Here is a 22,672-nt window from a genome sequence, read left to right as displayed (position 1 = left end):
CCGGGCGGGTGACTGACAGTTGCAGCAGCTCGGGGGAGGCGAAAGATAGGCAAGGAATTGGGTCTCCAGTCCACTCGGCTTTGAGGTACCCGCGGCCCGATGACCCGGCCTCGGTGACAGCAGCCGCGACGGCGGCAATCTAGAGCGGGAGCTGGGCGGCTCGCGGTGGGTCAGGGGGCGACCGAGGAGGGACCACGCGGCCTGTAGGGGGCAGCGCCGAGCTCAGGAGGAGACAGCAGCCGGCGGGTGGGGTGGGTCTGGGCTGCCCCCTCCGGGAGCTGCCCTGGGGCCGCACGGCGATTGTCACACCCGGCCGCCCCTGTCCACCGTGCGCTTCCTCTCGGCGCCGCGGGCCTCAACCGGGGCTCTGAGGGACGTGACAGAGCTCGGCACGCGGCGGCCTTTGGGGAGTTAGGGTCCGGAGAGACCCGCGCGTCGCCCCCCGCCCGCCCGGGCCGGGAGACCTTCGGGAGCCGCCTCCGTGTGTCCAGAGAGCGTCGGGGCGGCCGCTACTTCCCCTCGTCCTTCGCCGGAGGTGGGCGCCTTTTCCTGCGTGGCGGGTGCTCCGACCCCAGTTGCTCTGAGCCCCGGGGGAGCGCGCCCCGAGCCCCTGACGTGGGCGCCCTGTTACTTCGAGCTGGGTGCCTGGGGCCCCTGAGGTGGGCGCGGGTTGCCCCGGGGTGGGCGCCCGGCCCGCGCGGGTTATTTTTGGCGCCCGCAGAGGCGCGTGTGTTGGGGCGTGTTTTCCTTCCCCAGGTGCCGGGAGCCGGGGCTCCGCCGGCGCCCGAGCTGACTCGTCTCTCTCTTCTCTCCGCTGCAGGAATCTTTCGATAATTCTGTCGCCGCGACTTTAACCGTGCACAAGGCGAGAGCTCGAAACAAACATCACATCTAAATTAAAAAAAAAAAAAAAAAAAAAAAAAAAAAAGCGGAAGAAGCGGCCGAGGCGGCGGCGGCGGGAGGAGGAGAGGAGGAGGGGCCGCGCGCGGCGGCCCGAGGCGGCGGCGAGGACGCGGGGACGCGAGGACGCGGCTTTGTGCAGGCGGGTCGCGGGGCGCCCATGGCGGAGTGCGGCCGGGGGGGCGCCGCCGGCGGGGCCCTGCCCACCTCCCCGGGCCCGGCCCTCGGCGCCAAGGGCGCCCTGAAAGCCGGAGTAGGGGAAGGCGGTGGCGGGGGAGGTCGCCTCGGCCACGGGCGGGCGCGCTATGACAGCGGCGGGGTTTCCAACGGAGACTGCAGCCTCGGCGTGTCCGGCGACGAAGCCCGGGCCAGCCCTGCCAGGGGACCCCGCGGCGTTGCGCTCGCCCCGACCCCCAGCGCGGTTGTCTGTCCCGTCCCCCGGGAGAGCAAGCCGGGCGGCCTGCCCCGCCGGAGCAGCATCATCAAGGTAGGTGGGAGAAGGGCGCTCATCGCCCACCGTCAGCCGTCCTTGGGGTCTGTTTTCCCCCCTGGGGGAGTGGTGGTGGAAGGAGGAAGCCCACTGCTAACAGGAACCACTGGAGCATGGGTGCTTGGGGTGGTTGAGCGGGGATTGGATGCAAATGGTATGTGGAAAGAATGGAGAGGTGATCCCTAATGTGCAGGGGGAGCTGTGCTCAGACATCCTCAATTGAACTTGGGGCTGTCACCTCTTCCAGGATTGGTCTGGCATTAGGGCCTTGTACCTGCCTGGGTAGGGCATACTCTTAGGTGTAGCCTAGTCTGGTTAACAGACTCCCTGTAAGATTTCTATTGTATCTTAAACACAGATAGGGATTATATGAAATGTGTGAACGTTTTCTTAAAAATCCCAGGCGGCGAACACAGGGTGAACAGAGATTATTTAATAGGTTTCTTCTGATCTGTATCTAGTTAGTTGTCTCTTACAAATGTTTACACTTGGAGGGTGCAAAATCTCCCAGTCTCCGGTCACTAAGTCACAAAGAAAAATAGACTAGATTTCTGAACATAAATGCAGATTTCCGCTTTCTTCGGCTCGAAAGCTCTGAGAGATTACAGTTCCACATGATTTAATCTTTTTCCTTGCTGCAGTAGGCAGGCCTCGAGTTCTGTGGAAGTTCTTTTGGGCAGTTTGCTTGGTTTTGCTTGCACAGTGTTAGCGGAAGAAAGCCAGCGATTGTTTTGAGCATTTTAAACTCAAGAAGTGATATTAGGAACTCCCGAGTTTGTGTTGGTTTCATTCTAATGTTACATTTTGGTCCGCTAGGTAAAAATACTTCTTGTGACGTGAAGTGCAAAAAAACCCAAAAAGTTGATGAGCTAAGAAGAGCAGAGCCTTAGGCAAGACCAGCTCATTCTCAAGTTTGGAGCAAATGAAAACATTGCTTTCTGAAAATCAAGGAGCTATCAGGACAGGGAGCAGCAAAGCAAATTGACAGGCTGCACCCACCCTTCCTGTGGCTGATAAGTGGTGGGAGAGAGGGCAGAACGTGCTACAGTGATATCTGAAATTTCATTGGACCTACAGAAATCGTCCAAGTACTGTGAAAATGTCTGATGGTGTTATCAACTTATGCAGTCATCTAGTGAAATATACCATCTTGCTACTCTATGTAAGAGGCAGTTGTGAAACTGCATTTCGCTTTGTCATCTGTTTGCACAGTTTATGTCTGGGCAAGGACACAATTTGAAGGGCTTGGAGATCAAGTGTATTAACTACCTGCAGCACACACTTAGAGAGAAACTAAGGAAAGTAAAGTGTCTTTTTGCTGCATACATAGCTTTTAGTGACTTAGGTTTTCTTTTACTCTGTGGCTTATGTTTCCATGGATGTTGCTTTCAACTGTGCATGTTAATCCTATTGACAGAGTTATGTGACATTTCTGTTTTTATTTGTCATAAAATATTTGTGGTGATTTTGCATTTTGGTGTTAATAAAATTTGAGGTGAAAATTCCAGAGAAGATAGATACCAGCCTACCTAATTTTAACCCCTTTCTTTTAATTGTTTTGAGAACTTTTTGCATTTAAAAAAAATCAAACTTTATTAGTGAGATTCATAGTGAGATTCATAGTGTAACTTACTGAATTACAAAAACGTTTGTTTTAATTTTACATTAATGGGCGATGAGCAAGAAGTATGATTTGTTAGTATTTCTGATATGTGGAATTGGGAACTTGTCAATGGATATCATTTCTTCATTGAAGGCTCTAGAAGCACATGGGGGAAATGATTAATTGTTCAAAAATCACTGATTTTAGAAATGATATCGACAACTTACGTTGAATTCTGAAACTTTCAAAAATACTTTGTCATTTTTCTTCTTTGTAAAGAAGGCATTTGGCTTCTTGTTCACCAGTGTACCCCTAGATACAAAGTGCCAGGAACGTAGTAGCAGCTCAATAAATTGCTTATTGAATGAATGGAGAAAGTACATATTTTCTCTGAGTTCTGTTAATTTATAAAATAATTGTTTTTGGATTTACCAGTGTCATAGTTTGTTCATTGTATTGTACCTCCAAAGAAGGCTTGACATACTCCTTTTTCTTGCCTCTATTTTCACTTTGCATTTTCTTAAACTTTTGAAAATTATGGAAGTAGTGTTGAAAGTTGATCAAGACTGGGTTACAGGAAAGAGAGGATGTTATATTTAAATAGCTAACTACTTGGTATATTTCCCCTTGAATTGGTGCCTTGGAGCATCAAGATTTTTGGAATGTATTGTGGTATTTTCTGAAGATAACTTCCAGCATCAGGACAGTATCCTAATAGAAAACAAAGTCTTTAACATCAAATTTCATAAAGCAATGAATACTGCACAGATAGTTTTGTCATGTGAATGGCAGAAATTACGTTTCACTTTTGTTTTTTTTTTTAAAAAGAGAATAAAAAGCTAAAGCCCACGTGAAAAAGCGATAGTGACATGTTTCCATGGTTTCCTTCTTTTTTTTTTAATATAAGGGATGAATGCAGTCAGGTGGTCTCTGAGTAGAGGCAGGAGTAGATTAGTAAGCAAGGTGGTAATTGGGGACTTGAGGGAATAGCAGGGAGTGAATGCTACCTGGGGAACTGAGGCCAGTATATATGGGGTCGTATTAGTTGAAATGTTGGGCTTCTGAACTGTGCTTCTCTCCTAGCTTCCATCTTCATTACAGTCTTGACATCCCTCTTTGATGGAGATCCTTAAATCAGAGGGAGAAATAATGGCCTAAATGTGATATAAGGTGGGCAAAGAAAAGGGACTGTTGCTAAAGTGCAGGGCATATGCAGAAATACACTGCAGGCTGACCCAAATCTTATTCCTCCTTTAAAATAATTGATTTGGTACTGCATCTGTTTTGTAAATGTGGTGTTGAGTAAGAAATTGTTGTAAAACCATATTTTCTGCCAAAATAGATGCACAGATCTATACTAAAAGAGCTCCTTGGTTATGTTAACAGTGTTGATTAAAATTCAGAGTGAGCAGCATTATAGAACCTTTTACAAATACCTTGAGATGATAAAGAAATCATGGAAATCATCACCAGACTTTTCTACTTTTCCTTAGCTTATTGAAAATAACGGTAGACTTTTGCGATTATTTACAAAGGCCCATTACTGGATTTTAGAGAAGAAGCCATTATGTTTGTCCTCTTAAGTAATCTAGTAAATGAAAACATCACTTTCATTTTCTCTTTCCATAATTGATTTCATCACTCTATTCAATATAATCTATGCTTTATTTTGAAACAGTTAATTTGGTTAATTGTTCAGATGGCATCCATTATTTGCAAATAGCTCAATCCTTGAATTCAAGAGCTTGGTCTAAAAATATGAAGTAGCATTTTAGGCCTTAGATTTCTGTTTAAGTTTAGAAAGAAATGAAGTTAAAATGTCTATTGCTGTGGATGATTTATTTTAGTCAGAACTAGTTAAATACTTTGGTTGATACTTTAAAAAATGAGGTATGATTTATATACAGTAAAATTCACACTGGTTTGTGTCCAGTTTTGTGAACTTTGACCAATACATTCAGTCATATGATCACCACCATCATGAAGATATAGGGCACTAACATCACCTCAGAAATCTCCCCCAGGTCTCTTTGTGGTCCTCATCCCCAGAAAATGGCAACCATTGATCTTTGGTTCTTTTTTAATCAGTAGGAAATTCAGCCATTGCATTATTTTGGTATTTAGAAGCAATAACAGTAGCCAACATTTGTTAAACACGCACTACATGCAAAACATGTGAAAAGTGCTTACCGTAATTCTCTGACTTGGTCCTGTGCTAACCACAGAGACAGGAGGAAATCAGAGTTCAGAGAGGTTAACCCCGTGCCCCAGGTGCTGGAGCTACTTCTTGTATCCTGCTTGGGTATGGCTGTACTCCATTGCTTCCTCACATTGCAGTGGCAGTTTGAATTTTCTGTGTAGTCAAGGCAGCATCAGTGACTTGGGACCTCGGATTTGATTGTCCTCTTTAAATGTAGGAGATATTGGAAGAAGGAAAAGAATCTCTGTTTCTGCTGGTGGAAGAAGTTGGCAGATAATATAGCCAGGCAGCTGTTTAGTCACCTGTTGTGGCTGCTTGACCAGGGCTTGCAGCTTCACAGGGACCAATGGTCTGACCTTGCCCAAGGTGGCAGCCCTTATTTTTCTTAATGTAATTATTGCCATTATCATGGTATCTTGTGTAGGAGAAACACTTTTACTATCTTTATACTAATATGTTTACCTATGTCTTGACACTGAGCTCTCCAACATGGACAACAAGCAGCCTTTTCACATCTCTTATACACATTTAAATGAAATAAAAGTTTTATATGTGTCTTGGCCCATGATTTAAGTAAACTAGGCTCCTTGCAGGCAGAAGTTGGGCTGTATTTACCAGTTCTTCACAGATAACAAACACTCAGTAACCATTTTTTAATTGGATCTTAAAAATAATATATGCATTTGACTTTACACATTTTTTTTTTGAATGGGGGGAAACAAAGATACCATATGCCCAGCAAACCTGTGGGCACATCGTAAATAATTAAACAGGCAGTAGCTGGATAACAAAATGAATTTGTCTGGATAGATAGGGAGCCTGGATCATTTAGGTCAGAAACATCTAATGGCCAATCAGCAACTCCCCAATTTACTTTGTGCTAATACATTTTAGACTACACAAGATAACTGTTGAAAGACCAAAGCATAGTTGCTTGTTTTAGCCCGCTCAAAGAGCTTCTGTCACAATTCAGTTTAGGTTTTCAAAAGCACAGTATGTTAATTTTCATACCCTAAAATCTACTTGCTCCCTATGGCTTTCCTCCTTCTCCATTTTCCAGCCTCCCCCAAATGGTTGTATTTGATTTACATTGTTTTTCACCAAATCCAAATAGGCAACTAACAGGAAATTGTTTATTTTGTTAATTGCTGATTTCCGCCACTTAAGTTACTCTCTTAGAATGCTCTATCCCAGAATCTATTCACCTCCTTTTATAGTTCTTTGTGCTCTGCAAGGAGCCTAAACTAGAATGTTACTTTCTTTTTTAATGCTTAAGTTACCCAGGCTTCAATATTCAACAAAATAGGGCAACATTATTTACAGCCTAAATGCAGATATAAATGAAGTATGAACATTTACAGTTTTTCTTCATACTTTATACTTATGTGTTCAAGAATAGATGCTTCCTTCCTTCTTAATACTAAGTTTTGGATGCCAGTTATTTACTTATCTACCAGACTTCTGGATTAGTTTAACTTCTTTTCTGTTCTGTATTGGTGAGATTCAAATATTTTTACCAGTGGTCCACAGGATCTGCGACTGTTATGTTTATAAACTGCCTGCCCAGCTTTTTTCTGCTGATAAGAATGGTAAATCGAGAGGGTTGTGCTTAGCATGAGTGTCATTTGTGACTCAAACTGAAGTCAGAGCCACTAGAGCCAGCCACTATTCTTTGTATCAGAATAATTCCATAGCTTTAGGGTGCCCAAAGTGTATAACTCATTGCATTGAGCTTCAGCAACAATTATGTGAATGCTCCATACTTCTGGCAGGACACTTGTACCCACCCATTCCAGAATGGCAAACCAGGGCAGGTTTTTAGGCCCTCTTAACACTAGCACTTGGTCTCGTTACTGGGGTAATTAGGTAAAATGTGTTTTAGCTAGTAATCTCAGCTGGGCTGCATCCTGGGGTCGAGGGCTGCCCCCAGGCCATGTGTTGCATATCTGGATTATTCAGGAGGCAGAATAGTGGTGGGAACAATAGAAAGTCTGTAGTTAGGGGCTTGGATTAGATCCCGGCTTCCCCGGTTCCTTTCTTTATGGCCTTGGGCAAGATACTGAAGTCTGTATGTCTGGTTACTCCATCTCTAAAACAGGTAGAGTAAAACCTCCTCTCATAGTATTGTTGTGAAGATTAAAAAAGATGATGTGTGAGCAGTGTGTATCACTTAATAAGCATTAGTGTGTTTTTCTGATTTTTAGTTTCTGTTGTTTAGAGTTACCCTGAGATGAGCAAACTCCTTTAGAGAGATGAGCAGACTAACATGGCCATGCTTGTTTTGGAAGTTTTGTCTTTTGAAATATGCAGAATGTGCCTAGGGAAATTTCTCAGACATGTTCCATAGATGCTCTCAAGAATTGTTTTGGTGCCCTTCTAAATCTGATACCTCAGTACAGCTGCGCATACATGTAAATAGCCCCAACTATGAAATCAGAGGGTATTGAACATACAGTTTCATTGTGCCAAGCACCAACTGTCTTGCTTTGCCCAGGACAATCCAGATTTACATCTTTTGCTGTGACAAGATTATTAATAGTGCCTCCTTTAACTCTCAAAGGCATCTCATCTTGGACGATAAATAATATGGTCATACTTGTAATCTTTTCACAAACTGCCTTACAGCCTATGCTGGAGCGCCATGAGGTTCCCCTGTGTGCCTAAACTTAGCCTTTATGGTGACGCCTCTCTTTCCTCAGGTTTCCTTCTCTGTTAGTCATCTTTAAGGTTTTCCTCAGTTAACCACCTCCCAGTTAGAATGAACTATTTCTCCGCCTTCCAGGCACCACTCTCCCTGTATCTCTATACAGTCCTTCTGCCTCTTAGGCAACTACATCTTATTCATCCTGAATTTATGAAAACACCTAGTTTAATGTCTTGTGAAAAGTATGTGTTTAAGTATATATTTGTTGAATAAATGTGTGAATGGATAAATAAGGGGACAAGAATGAGTCTTAGGAGTTGGATGAAGATGTTACTTAGACTTAACTCCAACTGGTTTTGATTAGATTATAAAAGTCAGTGGGATGTGTGCTTCAAAGAAGAAGTATATTCATGTACATAGTTTTGAAAACAAAGGAAATACCTTCATTTAAAGTTGAATCTAGGAATTTAGTTGATTCTGTAACTGTTCTGTAAGATGTTAATATAAATGATCTCTCCCTTTTGTGCCCTGAAACAAGAATAGGCCTTTGAAATTTTCTTTTGATTTATATTCTACTGTCAGAGTTTACAAAGGATGGCAAGAGAGCATTATTGTTTGCTAAGGGATTTAATCTCTTTTCTGGTATTTGGTTTCTTTAAGTGATACCTGTAGTTTTTGCTCAGTTTTTGTTTATTTTTGAGGAACTAAATTACTTAAACTTGATTGTCATTAATATTGGCTAGTCACATGGTATTCATTGGAAGTGCTATAAAATTAATAATTAGAAAGAAAATACATAAGGAATCTGGAGTACTGATAGAGTTGTACTCTATGACAAAACATCCCTCAGCATGTTTTGTCACGTAATGGTAGAAATTCTGCCCTTTGTTGCAGTGCAAGGATTGGGTGAAGAAGAGATGCTAGGAGATGCTTTGTATGCATTATCTCATGCAAGTCTCACCAGAACCTGCAAGGAGACATTATCATTCTCCTTACAGACAAGGAAACCCATTCTACGAGGTTTGGGAATTTCCACGCAAGGTTAGAGGCAAAGCCAGCTGCAGACCAGGTTTGACTGTCCACGTTTTGAACTGCTCCATCACCCTCTCCCACTCCATCCTCTGGATTACTTTGATTTTTTCTTTCTTCTCCTACTTGCCCAAGCCATTTTGACTTCTTGATCTTAGCAATTTCTACCGGTACTAAAATAGACAACTAATTTTTAATGAGAAAAGTTTAGCTTTTTGTGGCCGAATCTTGCGATGAAACCAGTGTGTACCTAACCAACATGAAGCCATAGCCATAGTCCTGCCATCATGCCTGAAGTTTCTGTCGGATCCACAAACTAAGACCTTGTCCTTTTCCTCTCTACTCTCTGATGGATTAGAAATTCTTTAAGGAGGGTCAGTTTCCATTTTTGTTTCTTTTTTAACAAAAAGTCAATTTATAGTTCTATGCATTTTAGGGTCCTGGAAGGTAAAGCAGGTAACAATTAGTAGCAGTTTGTTTTTTAGGTGGGCTTCTTATGGTATCTATTCCAATTATTGTTTTGGAATTGTCAACTAATTATAGAATTTTAGAATACAGTGATACAACATATTACTGTGTAGTCAATATTCAGTATATTTTTGGAGTGTGCTAAATGTACTGATTTGGATATTGCAGATATTAACATCCCAGAAACCAAGCAGCTGGGTTTTAAAGTGATTAATAATGGAGATTCATGAGATTTTCACAGCGGAAAGAGATCATGTAAAATTCTTTTGTAGTTAGAGATACACAAGGCCATACTGATTAGTACATTTAGCTCCTAGCTATGGTTGAATTCATTTATTTGCATATCAGCATAACAGAATTGGAAAAATTTGTTATGTAATACTGCAGTATGTGAGTATTAATAGAACAAGATGTGGTCTTCTAGACAAAAAAAAAATAGACAGCTATTTTTTGTGAATTTGTTTTTTGCTATAGATAGCTGCATGTGTACACATGCTATACCTGTGTATGCATATACCCTGAAGACTGTTTATAAATAGTAAAGATTAAGAGCAAACCAAATAATGTAGTGGTAGGTTGACACAAATCCTGTGTCTCTCTCAGAGACTGATGGACTGATGGGTAGCAGGCGTATGCTCTTTAAGTTGAAAATGCCCAGGAGTGGGTAGGCTGTTTCCTATGAGCATTGCTGATGAAGGCTCTGTTGCTTTTGACCAATTAGTGTGGTCACAGAGGGTTAAGTGACCTCATTTGCAGCATCAGAATTACAAGCCATATGACTCTCTCCATATGGTTTCTTGCTGCCTTTTATTTTTTATTCTAAACTCTGATATTCTGTAGGCATAGTAAATGTATTTTTTCAAGTTATTTATATGGTTTAATGTTTATTATTGAAAAAAATAAAGGATATTGCTTAGATTTTTATTTCTGTCAATCCATGCTAATATCTTATATTAAATGCCAATAAAATTATTCAGATGTTTTCATATTGAAGCCAATAGAATTCCTGTTGAAATACTGGTTTTGAGAATGTCTTCATCTGTGGAGTATTTGATGGTTTGTTGAAAGAGATCTGTATGCTCTTTCAAAGCTTTCCCTGGTTTATATATATTTCCAGAAATAATTTTCTATACATTAAAAATATTATTAGCAGTAGAATTATTGTATCATAGGACATGTGTATATTCAGCTTTAGTAGATACTATTAAGTGATTTTCCTAACTGGTCCAGCCAATTTACACACCTATCAGGTTATATGAATACTAGGTGCTCTGAATGCACACATTTGGTATTATCAGTGTTTCTTTGTCTTTTTGCCTTTTGATTGTAACTATTGTGATGGTTAAAGAGTCAGATTGTTTTTATTTAAAAAAAAAATGGTATGTAGGGCTTAATTTACATTTTCTGAGTATGTGTTTTGTGATATATGTATATTCAAGTTGTTTATATGGTTTAATGTTTATTATTGAAGAAAAAGCATATTGCTTAAATTTTTATTTCTATCCATGCTAATAACTTATATTAAATGCCTATATAAGTATTCAGATGATATGTATGTTTTGTGATATATATATCACAAAAGACATTTTCAAGATGTATAGATATGTTGAAAATGCCTTCTCCTATTATGTGACTTGCCTTTTCACTGTCTTAAAGGATATATTTTAATGAATAACAATTCTTAATTTTAGAGAAGTTCAGTTTATCGATATTTTTCTTTATGGATATTATTTTTGTGTCCTTTTTCAGAAATGTTTACTTAGCCTAATTCTATGAAGATAGTCATTTATTTAACCACTAGAGTCTTATTGTTCTATTTTTCATGTTTAGATCTGGATTTTATTTTGTGTGTGTGGTGTGAGGTAGGGTTAAAGATTTTCTTTCCATATAAATATCCAATTAATTCAGTACCATTTATTTGAAAATAGAATCTCTTTCCCACTGCACTGCATTGGTCCTTGGTCCCAGATAAAGTGGCCATTTATGTGTGGGTCTGTTTTTGGAGTCTATTTTGTTATATACACATAAAGTCCTTATGTACTTACCACACTGTCTTTCTGGCTAGGTATATACCTAACAGAAGTTACTCCATATGTATATTGAAAGACATTTCCAAGAGTCCTTAAAACAGCATTAATTCTAACAGTCCCAAATTGGAAGCAACAACTCAAATGCGTATCTTATAAAATAGCGTATCATACAGTGGTATTCCTTTTCCTATGAGGAAAAGGAATAAAGAACACAAACAGCAGATGACTACCCCATGCACTGATTGAGTCTCCCAAGCATAATGTTAAGGGAAAGAAACCAGCCACAAAAGAATATATATTTTTGATTATACTTATATAAAGTTCAAAAGCAGCTGAACTAATTTGGAGTGGTAAAAGTTATAATAGTGGTTACACTTGGGAATAATAATTGATGGGGAAGCAAGGGACCTGCTGGGTACCGGTAATGTTTGGTTTCTGCATCTGGTTGGTGATTCCAAATGTAGGTTCACTTTGTAAAAATTCATTAAGTTTTACACTTAGGATTTTTTTCTGGAAGTCTATCATATTGCAACAAATTAAGTTTATTCAAACAATTAAATTGTGAGCATTAATCAAACTCAGATACCAATTGGTTACTTCCTCCTCCTGCACTATTTAGGGCCGTGCCTTTTACAGTTTTCTGCTGTCTGTGGATCAGCATGTGAAATGTTTCTGCTGCTGTGGACACTTGTACATGGTGAGACCTGCTAAAGCCCTGCGCTGGTTGATGGCCTGGAGAGGGGTTGGGTGGAGAGAGGGGCAACTTGATGGAAGAACCTGAGGACTGGATCTTCCTTGGAATATACTGAAATCAACAAAGTAGCTGGGCCTGGGTGGAAAGTTGGCACAGTAGTGAAGAGTGTGTTGGTCACTGTAGTCGTTTTATACTGCAGGTGTGATTGCTTGGAGTTTTTATGATTTGTTCACTGTAGTTTTCAGCTTCAGGTGCATTCGAAAGTTTTAATATTTGAAAATATGCTGCTCATAATAAAACTTTGAGAACCACTCATTTGTGGAGCATCTGCTCTTCACATAACAGTTTTCTAGACAGAGCTTTTTGGTCTCAAAAGCAGTTAACAGACCAAAAACAGTTATTCAGATATATGGACAAAATGGAGAGTTGTTTGATCACCACTGAGTAATAGCATCCTAGGATCTCAGGTTGTCGGTCAACAGAGAGTTTTAGCTTTACTGAACACTTATGCTCTCCAATCTAAATATTCTTTTGGGTAGGAAAGGAGGAAGGGAAAATAATAAATCTTCAGATGGGTCATTTTAAGACACTGGAATTACCTGGATTCTAAAACATAGTAATGTGAAGACCCCACCTGGCTGCAATTGAATCAGAACCTCTGGGAGTTTCCTAAAGTGCCCTGGGAGATTTTCAAGTATAGCCAGGGTAACAACAGCTGTGAAACCTTTCTTATCCGTTGAGTTCTCGACTTCCCTGTGTAGCTCTCTTAGCTATGAGAGAACAAGCAGCTCCCGGAATCCTGCAGATGGTAGTTGGTGACCATGTGGCTGGTGGGGTGTAGGGGGCAGGATTAAACCTTAACTTGCCTCAGTGGAGTTTTTCTTTAAGGGAGTCGAGCTGTCCTTTTTTGGAGAGGATATAAAATGTCAATGAAGGGGAACAATTCCTTAGTCAAATTTGGAGAAATAGATTTTATATGTGAAAATGACAGTCTGCCCTGTGTGTCATATAAATGTATTTTTGATCTAGGTGAAGGTAAAAATTATGTCAAAATTAAAAAAGAAAACAGCCCTGGGTTGGTTATTTGGAGCCTTAATCCCCCTGGATTAATCATCACTGTGCAGCTCCTAGTGCCTGTAGTTCCTGGCGAGTCCCTGGGCCCTTGTCCATCCCTCACAAGAGAAAATATATCAGTGTACCCATGGCATTCTGCAGCATGTAGGAGGAGCTTCCCCAGGAGAAATTGTCTTTGGAAAGCATAGGTTGACAGAGGCACGAGCACTATTTCTAGAGAGAGGTGATTGGATGTTTCACTTTGCTAAAAGAGTGTAGTAAAAACGCTGTTTACTCACAGAAGATTATAAATCGGCACTTGCCAGACAGGTGTCTGTTTGTAAGGGTGATTTATGCGGGGAGGATGTGACCCAGTCTGGTGATGCTCCAATGCCCCTCCTGAGGGTGGGCTGACAGCCTGGGTTGGCACGTCATGACCTTTGTGTGAACGTGTACTTTCTGAATTCTAGAGCATTTTCCTCTTGCCATACCGACCTTTGCGGTAAGGAGGAATGAACACTGAACTCCTGAAGCATCTATAAAACACATTTTATCGGCTGCAAAGCAGTAACATGAAGATTTCAGTCATTACTTGTTTGTAACCTTAATTATACGGTGTGTACTCATTTTCTCCTCAACTGGACTGCACAAGTTATTAGAGGTTGTCATTCCCATTTATTTTTTTAGGTTGGTTTTTTTTCTCTTCCGCATTGACAAAGATGAGTCTTCTAGCCAAGAAGCTTGTGCCCCTCACTTGTCTTGAGTAGGCACCAAGGAAGAATAGTGCCCTGCGGGGAAGGCCAAGTCCTTGGAGACTCCTGTTTAGAGGCTGGAGAGGCACCAACAGTTTGGCAGCAGCAAAGTTTTCTGAAGCTGTCCCGCTCTTGATTGTGACCCAGTTGTTAACATATATGCCTTTGACAGGCAGTTTTATTTATGTATTCTAAATGGGAGGCATAGTAGAAATGAACTTTAACATTCTTTGGGGAGAGAAAATCTACAACCTTTTTTTTTTTTTTTTTTTTTGGAACATTTAGTACTCAGTAATATTTACCAAGTGAAGAATCAGAGAGGTTTCCTTTCCTACAGCATAATTAGCCAGATCTTCTTACCCATCTTCATTGTTAGGAAAAAAAGTATGGTTGAAAAAGATTTTAAAATAGTTAAATAGCCCTTTTGTCCTAAAGAATAGCTGCTGGGTATGAATGCTACCCAGAGGGGTCTGGAAGCAAGAGAGTGAAACAGTGCAAGAGAAACAGGCACATAGCCACCTAGCGAGCGTTCTGCTGGGCTCCTTACTGGGAAGTTGGTGAGACGTGTGGCCTCTGTGGCAGTGGCCCTGACCTGTCCTCATCATTACTGGTTGCCAGACAGTAAAGTAAGACAAGGTGGAGGATGGCTTAGAAGATATCACCAAAATAACAGGGCTTCATAAAGCTCCTGTCCCCAGATACAGTTTGGCAACTCTCAGGGCCATCATTCCTGGGAACAATAGGGCCACAGGATCTATTATGTTCTAAAATGGCACTTAAAACCTTTCCACACCAGGTCACACATGGAAAATGATACAATTGTCTAGATAACATGAGGAGATTGCTTGGGGCCAGAGGCCCCAACCAGCTGTGGCAGGGGTTGGAGGGTGGAGGGGGAGGGGGCTGCAGAGACCCATACCTTGGCAGGCCACTTGGCAGTAATACTTGGCAGTAACCACTAGTGCTGTGCTGGGGCGTGCTTGTCAGGAGGTTGTGCCTTAAAGGTGGTAGAGTGAAGAACGGAGGAAAAATGAAAGGTACATTAAGCTGCAGAGTGCTATGTATCTGTCACTGTCGAGGGGATGCCCTTTGCACCATGATTCCAGTGGCTAACTCACTTTAGTGGTGAGTTGAAGCTTGGCCTCAAGGCATGTCATGGAGCTGTAGCCACTGTGGAAACAATACTGGCGAACAGGTTAGCCTGTATATGGATGGAGCATCTCAGCAGGGAGAGGAACAGTTGAGCATCTACCTTCACAAGAGGACTGCTTTCCTATATAGAGAGGACTGTTAGTCCATCCTTGGGCTTTTCTGCTGTATCTAAACAGAGCAGACCATTGGGGTCATGTTTGAAAACAGCAACAACAGAGTATCAAGTAGGTACAGAGGCTGAATTCCCTGAATTTTTGTGCGGAAGTTCATACCAGAGACCTGGACACTAGTTGGAGAGCTGGCCTGTGGAGACCAAGAGCTGCAAGTTGAGAGTCATGAGTTCTGATTCGGGTCTGCACCTCTGCTTGGTTAAAGTGTTAAATGTGTCAAGAAGACTGTGATTTCTCCTCTTTTTTCTGTAAAAAGTGTATGAAATCTTGTCTGCCTGATTTCTTGTATGTCTTTTTGGGACCAGGGCAAGTACTTTTTGCATGACTGACATGGTAAGTAAAACCTGTATGGATCTTGGGAAGAGCTCTTGGTCTGAATGAATCAGTTTTTGCTATTTTACTATTGATTTGATCTTTGTGTGAGAAAGATCTGTGCTGTTCCTGAAAATTCACTTATAAATCCATTAAAATATCCCCCCGTCAAAACACCCTAACAAGAAACTCTATCCTATTTTAGAGGGCACGTTTACTTTTTCCCATCTCTTATTTGAAATATTGTTTTCAATATTCCCTGCTTTGCTTTTTAAAATATCATGTTTTAGTTTTTTATTTTTATTTTGGTTCACTCTGGCTTTGGTTTAATTACCCTTTTAAATGGAAACATGTAACTGCAGGCCCAGTCCATCGTTTGTATTAGTTTTCAGCACTCTGAACTTGGGTGGGTTGGTCATGATTGTTTTAGTTGCTACCGCAATAAGACTGTTGAGATCTTAATCTCAGAGTCTTGAAGGATTCTGTTACTGAGGTAGCAGCGACTGTGATACTAAAGAAAATAGCCTTCATTTTTTCTTCTAGACAGAGGTAAAAATTCAGAGAAGAATTCAAGGAGTTAGGGCAATAAGATTAATTTAAACAGTTATTTCTATATGTTGTTTATTGTCACTAGACTTAAAAAGACAATAAAAATTTTAACTGATAAAATTACACATTATCTTTGTTTTCTTCATAGAGCATATCAAATTCAGATGAAAGAAGATATAAACTTTCCATCTAGCATGTATTTTGACTTTTAAGAAAATCAGTTAAACTCTCTATCTCACCGTGTTCTCTCTACAGTATATTGAAATAAAGCTATATGTTGATTTGCTCATTTCATTAGGATTATTATCCTAATGTTTTAAAAGGTTTTTAAAGCTCCTGAAGCAAGATGTTATAAAAATGCAAAAAACTTCATAACCAAAAAAAGTCTGGGAAAGTTCATTTGTATGCTAATAACAGCTCATATTTGCATAGCTCTTTTATCCCTACAGGCCAATTTTAACATCAACTCAGTGGGCTCTCACAATGCTCCTGTTCAGTGGACATCATCAGTGGCCTCCATTTTACAGGTGAAAAAGTGGAGGCCCATATAAAATACACGTGGTCCCACTAGACTTTGGCAAGGTTGGGCTTTGGACTCAGATCTGCTGGTTACTCTCCAAGCCACTTGGGTACCTTCTCACATTTTATATGTGTAAATTGGGAAGGTAGCAATTCATTTCTCTGTCACTTTAAAAATAGAAACTCAGTATCATCAAAAGATAATCTTGGGGTGGCACTGTTTGAGGTGGTGAATTGTTTGCTAGTTGAGAAACCAAAGAGTTGTTTTTCTTCTATGAAAGGAGCTGAAGTTTAACGCCTTGATCATGTGTTGCTGGCCCACTGGTACTTAGAAAAATTAACTGCTCCACTGCTTATTTTGATAAGGCAGAGCATCTGTTTGTCCTTGAAGTTTCAAAAAATTATATTTATGCACTAAGTTTATTTGGCAAGTCAGACCTGTTTGTTCCAGTAAAGCAACAGTATCTCCCCTGGCCATTCTGGAAGCCACCTGTTGCTTTCAAGAGTTACATGGAAGGGGCTGCTCCTGAGATACTGAAGACTCTTCAGAATGTCGGGGCCACATACTGGGGCCATGTGACCCAGTGGGGAGCTGGTGCTGATGAGGTCAAGGTCCCAGGCTGTCCTCCTCTGTGCAGGGAGCTTCGCAGAGAGCAAGACTCCACTCCATAGTCCAAGTCTGCATCCTCGACTTGGGCAGTGTCCACACAAATGGGCAACTGTTGGCAAGGGCATCTATGTATGTCCAACCTGTCACCACTCCCTTACCATCCTTAGCATATAGTCTTACCACTTGTGTCTCAGAGAAGCCCTTTAGCCTTTGTCTTGAGACCTGTACACTGGTCTTCCTCTGTTAATTAACAGGCAGGGATCTGCCTCTCCTCCCAGTTGTCCCTGCACTGTGGATCGCATCCTCTCCCTCCTGTGTCTTTAACTTCTCTGTCTGTGCTGTGTTTCCCCCATCAGCCTGTAAGTATTCTCAGGTTCTAAAAAACAAGAAAGGTAGCAGTAGCTTCCCTCCACCCTCCTGAGCTCTCTGTTCAGCGATCTCCTAAACTCTCTTCTCCCTATTTTCAGCTGTATCTGAAGAGTATCTGTGATCTCCTTCTCCGTTTGCTTTCCTTCCATTCACCCCTCCACTCTGCCCTGCTTGTGAAGGTCATCAGGGCTCTCCATGCCACACAGTGAATAGGCCTCTTCTCTCATTCCTTGTCTTATTCTGGACAGCTCTTCCATAGCCTTAACTGCAGTTACCCATGGATTCACTGGTGACTCTCACATTGATGTTTCCAGCTCAGATTTGCCCTCTGAGCCCAGACACTGCTGTCTGCTCAGCATCCCCTCTAGCATGCTCCCAGCCATCTCACTACAATATATTCACATCCAGCCTTCCCTGTCTTATCCTGCCCCCTCCTCCTATCTGGTCCTTTTCTGAAGTTATTTAGTTTGGCAAATGACACCACCATCCATTCTGCTTTCTTTGTGGCCATTGAATCGGACTAGATGAAAGAGAGAGTATTTTTTAAGGAGTTGGCAAGGTTAAGAAATTATAGCAAGCTCTTCTTTCATAGGCGAAGTGCATTTACGTTTTTGAAGAGAAATGATCAGTTCTGATAGGGGCTGCTATTAAAATTAAACAATCGCATGATTTCCATGCATTTACCTTTTTCTAGGAGAAATGATCAGTTCTGATACATGCTGCTATTAAAATTAAACAAGTGCACAATTTCTATAGCAAGAACATGGGCTGAACTGAATTAAAGTGATTTAACTCTTAAGTGTAACTTTCTCTCTAAAATGCTTTGGGGCCAGGCACGGTGGCTCACGCCTGTAATTCCAGCACTTTGGGATGCCAAGGCGGGTAGATCACTGAAGATCAGGGGTTTGAGACCAGTCTGGCCAACATGGTGAAACCCTGTCTCTATTAAAAATACAAAATTAGCTGGGCATAGTGATGCATGCCTGTAATCCCAGCTACTCAGGAGGCTGAGGCAGGAGAATTGCTTGAACTCGGGAGGCAGAGGTTAGAGTGAGCTGAGATCACACCACTACACTCCAGCCTGGGAGACAGAGCTAGACTCCATCTCAAAAAAAAAAAAAAAAAAAAGAAGGCAGTGTGTGTGTGTGTGTGTGTGTGTGTGCACGCGTGCGTGCATGTGCATGCTTTGGAAGGAATCATACAAGTATGTAGGGGTTAGCCTGCCTCTACCCTCAACCTTCGTTAATCTTTGAGTCTCTCTTACCATCATTTGCCATGCATTGGTTAATTTGAAATACAAAGCAAATGTAATTGGGATCTGGCTCAGATGCATTTGTTTTTCATAGGAAAGGTATTATAAGTTAGGAATTGGGCATTATTTGCATGCCAGAGAGGGACGATTTTTAAGTATTTTGAAAAGGAGTATTCAAGTGTAGCAATTATTTTCTTTTAAGATTTCAATTTCAACTGTGATCATCTTTAGACTGGGATATCAGTTCTCATCCTGGTACCCATGATTAACAGTTTTTTCCTATTGACTTCTTTCTTGTTATTTTGAAGTTTATTTGAAAAAAATTATTTTTTATGCCAAAGATGTTACTAAGGTATTTTGCTGCAGGTGAGTATTGGGTAGGATGCAATGACACTATGTGTGGTCTGTAAGTTGTCATGGGGGTGACTTTCATGTTATGGACTAGTTTAGTTCCTCTTCGATAGGCACTGAAACAGGCCTGTCCTACCATATCATCACAGACATCTGTCTCTTATATTGGAAAAATGCTAAGAAGGCAAAGTATACCGGAGCTCCTGCCCTTAAATTTTACTTTCATTGCTGAATATGATGAGGCACAATAGCCCTGTTGCTGGTTTTACAGCAGGGTTCTTGCCAATGAAAGTGTGGAATCGGTAGGAGTTCTGATGTGTCCAGCAGTGAGTGCTCAGATGTATGAGAGGACCGAGCCCCAAAGGTTCAGCAAAGTCATGTGTTATATGGTCAAGTGGGAGAAGTCACACCTAGTTGGAGAGACCCCGTGAAGCTTTATTTCTGGGAAATGGTCAGGTTGGTTTTGTGGCTGAGTATAGAAGGAAAGATTTGAAGCAGTTTCTGGCACATGATATCATACACACTCAAGGTTGCTGGCATTTCTTCTAATATTCTTAAGCAGGTTTTGGCAGGACAGGTCCCTTCAGCCTGCACGTGGGTGAGCCCACTGGCATTCTTCATTACAACCACATGGTAGTTTTTGTTGATTATGTGCATGTGGAGACTATCAAAAAAATTCAGCGTTTGTGATCTTTTTTTGGGAAGTACAGTGGCAATGGATATCTTTGAACTCTAACATTGTGATGGTAAGAAAACTTTGGTCCTGTGAAGGAGGAGCACTTAGATGTTGGGCCGCTAATCTGGCTTTGCTGTTTTGGTGAAAAAAGTCCCAGGTGTTGTGGGAACTTGGAGCTTTCTACATCCCTGCTTAGTTTTGTTAAGCCTGCTGGCCAGTAATCCTGAAAAACATTTGATGCGTTGACTGCCTGCACAGTTGTCAATTTGGCCAGAGTCAGAAACATGAATTTTAATCCTTAACCTTTTCAGGAGATCTTGACACACACACACACACACACACACACACACAAAAAAGCAAACTTTGGAGTTCATTTTGTTAACACTTAGGTTTACTGGTTTTCTAGAGAACCGGTTTGGGGTATGTGTGTGTGGCGGGGGTGGGGAGAGAATGTGCTTGTGTTTTAAAAAAGGGAAAACTGTTTTCACAGGGAGGAGTTTACCGGTGGGTTGGCTTATTTGGTGCCTCTCTTCCCTTTGAATGAGGCTTGTCTTTCAATTCAAGGCTTTGCCATCAACATGATGTATGCTGCTGAGAAAGTAGGAATGCTTTTGCCTGGCTGCCATCCTGGAAGCACAGCCTGAGAGCAGACAACCAAGTGCATCTGCTGGCCAGTCAGAAATTGATATGGTTTGGCTGTGTCCCCACCCAAATTTTGTCTTCAATTGTAGCTCTCATAATCACCACATGTCATGGGAGGGACCCGGTGGGAGGTAATTGAATCATGGGGGCGCTTACCTCCTTGCTGTTCTCATGATAGTGAGTGAGTTCTCACGAGATCTGATGGTTTTATAATGGGCTTTCCCTCGCCTTAGCTCTGTACTTCTCCTTGCTGCCGCCATGTTAAGGAGAATGTATTTGCTTCCCCTTCTGCCATGATTGTAAGTTTCCTGAGGCTTCCCCAGCCCTGCAAAACTGTGAGTCAATTAAACCTCTTTCTTTTATGAATTAACTAGTCTCAGGTATTTCTTCATAGCAGCATGAGAAAAGACTACTACAGGAATGGTACAACTCTGGCGGTCTTTTTGCAAGCAGAAGCCTGTATACTCCAGGAGAAACTAGAGAATGCTTTTGAGGGTTATTTTGGTTCTGAGAGTCCCATTGAAATGTGGACTGAATCCTCTCCTTCATGACACAGACAGCATCAGTGGTGCTGTCCTTGCCACAGAAGGCCCCAGGGTGTGTGGGCACAGCGAGTGATGCAAGTGATGTAACCAGAAGAGGTTTTGGGGGATTTTCACACTTCTTTACACATGCTATCCTAGCTTGGCAAAGTGGTCTGTGATTCCCCCACTCAGTACTACGTCTCTGTCTTTTATCATTAAAAGAAAAACTAGAAGTCAAAGCTGATTGGCTGTCAAACACCAGGCTCCAGTTTCAACCTCCGTATCAAACCAAAATAGCAGCCTTCTAATGGAAATTTTCTTTTAGTATAAAATGTACTTTCTTTTTTATCTGTGCTATTTACATTCATTTTAATTTTTTTGAAAGCAGCCAGTTGATTTTTGCATTTAAATGAGAGAAGTGTAATTATTTACAAAAATTTAAAATTTTCTATGTAAAGGAAATAAATTTCCAATGACGAAATTGTGTACCAAAAAATTAATTGCAAAATTTTGTAGTTATGTGCCTGTGTTTCTGAGAGGTTTTCATCAGATTTTCAAAGGGATCTGAAATTAAACAAGCAGCCAAACAACTGATTCAGAGCAAGCTTCTGCTGTTGCAGCAGCTCTAGCTCACAGTTTAGACCTCCTCAGAAAAGCAACAGCATACAGGGAACCTATTAGTTGTGTACCCCAATCTTTGGTGAGCCTGGAGGGAGGTAATTGACGGGGAGGCAGGGGCCCTGAAAATGGAGTAGGTGTTGATGAGTGCCCATAACTCTCCAGGCCCAGCCAGGGCACCACTAACCATCTTCTGCTTTGGCAAGAAATCCAGATCCACCTGGAGAGGCTTTTGGGGTAGGGAGGACTTTATATGCAGCAGGACTGCATTAATGACTTTCAGGCCCTTTTCCTTTGTAGGCTCCTTCCTCCATTAAAAAAAAATTGAAAATTATGACTGTGTTAGTCAAATCTGTTAATATTATGTATTAAAATGCTTTATCTGAGCTAAAGGTCCTTTTTTCCCTTCTGATTTTAAAAGAAATTAAAACGTTTTTGTGAGCCCCTAAAAACATTGTGGGGCTGTAAGCATTGTGCCTGTTGTACCCAGTGAATAAGTTGGCCCTGAAGTATGCAGATCATCCCTTGATTTTTTTCTAAAATGTATAAGGAAGATGTGGAATATACAAGCGAATATGTTCTTTTTACTCTCAATCTATTATTTTTGAATAAAGTTGAGATAAATCATTAGCATATTATTAATTTGCATTTTGAAGAATTTTGAGTTAATATGGAACTTATATCTTTGATATAGATTTCTTATATTGTTAATTTTTGCAAAGGTAATCATTTCAAAATTTTAATCAAATTTGAGTTTTTAAAACTAAAATTTTACTGTATTAGTATCAGTAATGAATATTCTACAGTTGGAAAATATTTACTCTTCTGAGTGTATTTGCAATGAAAAATATTTTAAGTGTTCTTTCCAGTTTATTTGTTTTGTGAATATATGTAATACTTTTTACATAATACATTATTTTCTAAAATAAAGGTTCATAAATTAGTTTTATATAATAACTTATATGTCTTTTCCTGATTCTGAGAAGTTTTCTATGAATTCTTTGAGTAAAAATCTATTTTAAAAAATAACAGGCAATAATTTGTGACTAGGAAATTTCAGAGTGG

General features: G+C 41.0%; 1 protein-coding gene across 1 annotated transcript in view; it reads left to right on the top strand.

Annotated features, from left to right (window-relative positions):
• Positions 1 to 974: 974 nt before the first annotated feature.
• The window catches only part of LOC105490425 (phospholipase C like 2), a 194,495-nt gene continuing 172,797 nt past the window's right edge, over positions 975 to 22,672 (top strand). Inside the window, exon 1 of the mRNA XM_011756026.3 lies at positions 975 to 1,387. Within this exon, the coding sequence (XP_011754328.1) occupies positions 1,061 to 1,387 (327 nt within the window). The 5' untranslated portion in view covers positions 975 to 1,060. The remainder of the gene's footprint in view (positions 1,388 to 22,672) is intronic.

Source organism: Macaca nemestrina, chromosome 2 (assembly GCF_043159975.1).
Source record: "Macaca nemestrina isolate mMacNem1 chromosome 2, mMacNem.hap1, whole genome shotgun sequence".
In the NCBI taxonomy this organism is placed as follows: Eukaryota; Metazoa; Chordata; class Mammalia; order Primates; family Cercopithecidae; genus Macaca; species Macaca nemestrina.
This window is presented reverse-complemented; position numbering and strand designations above follow the sequence as displayed.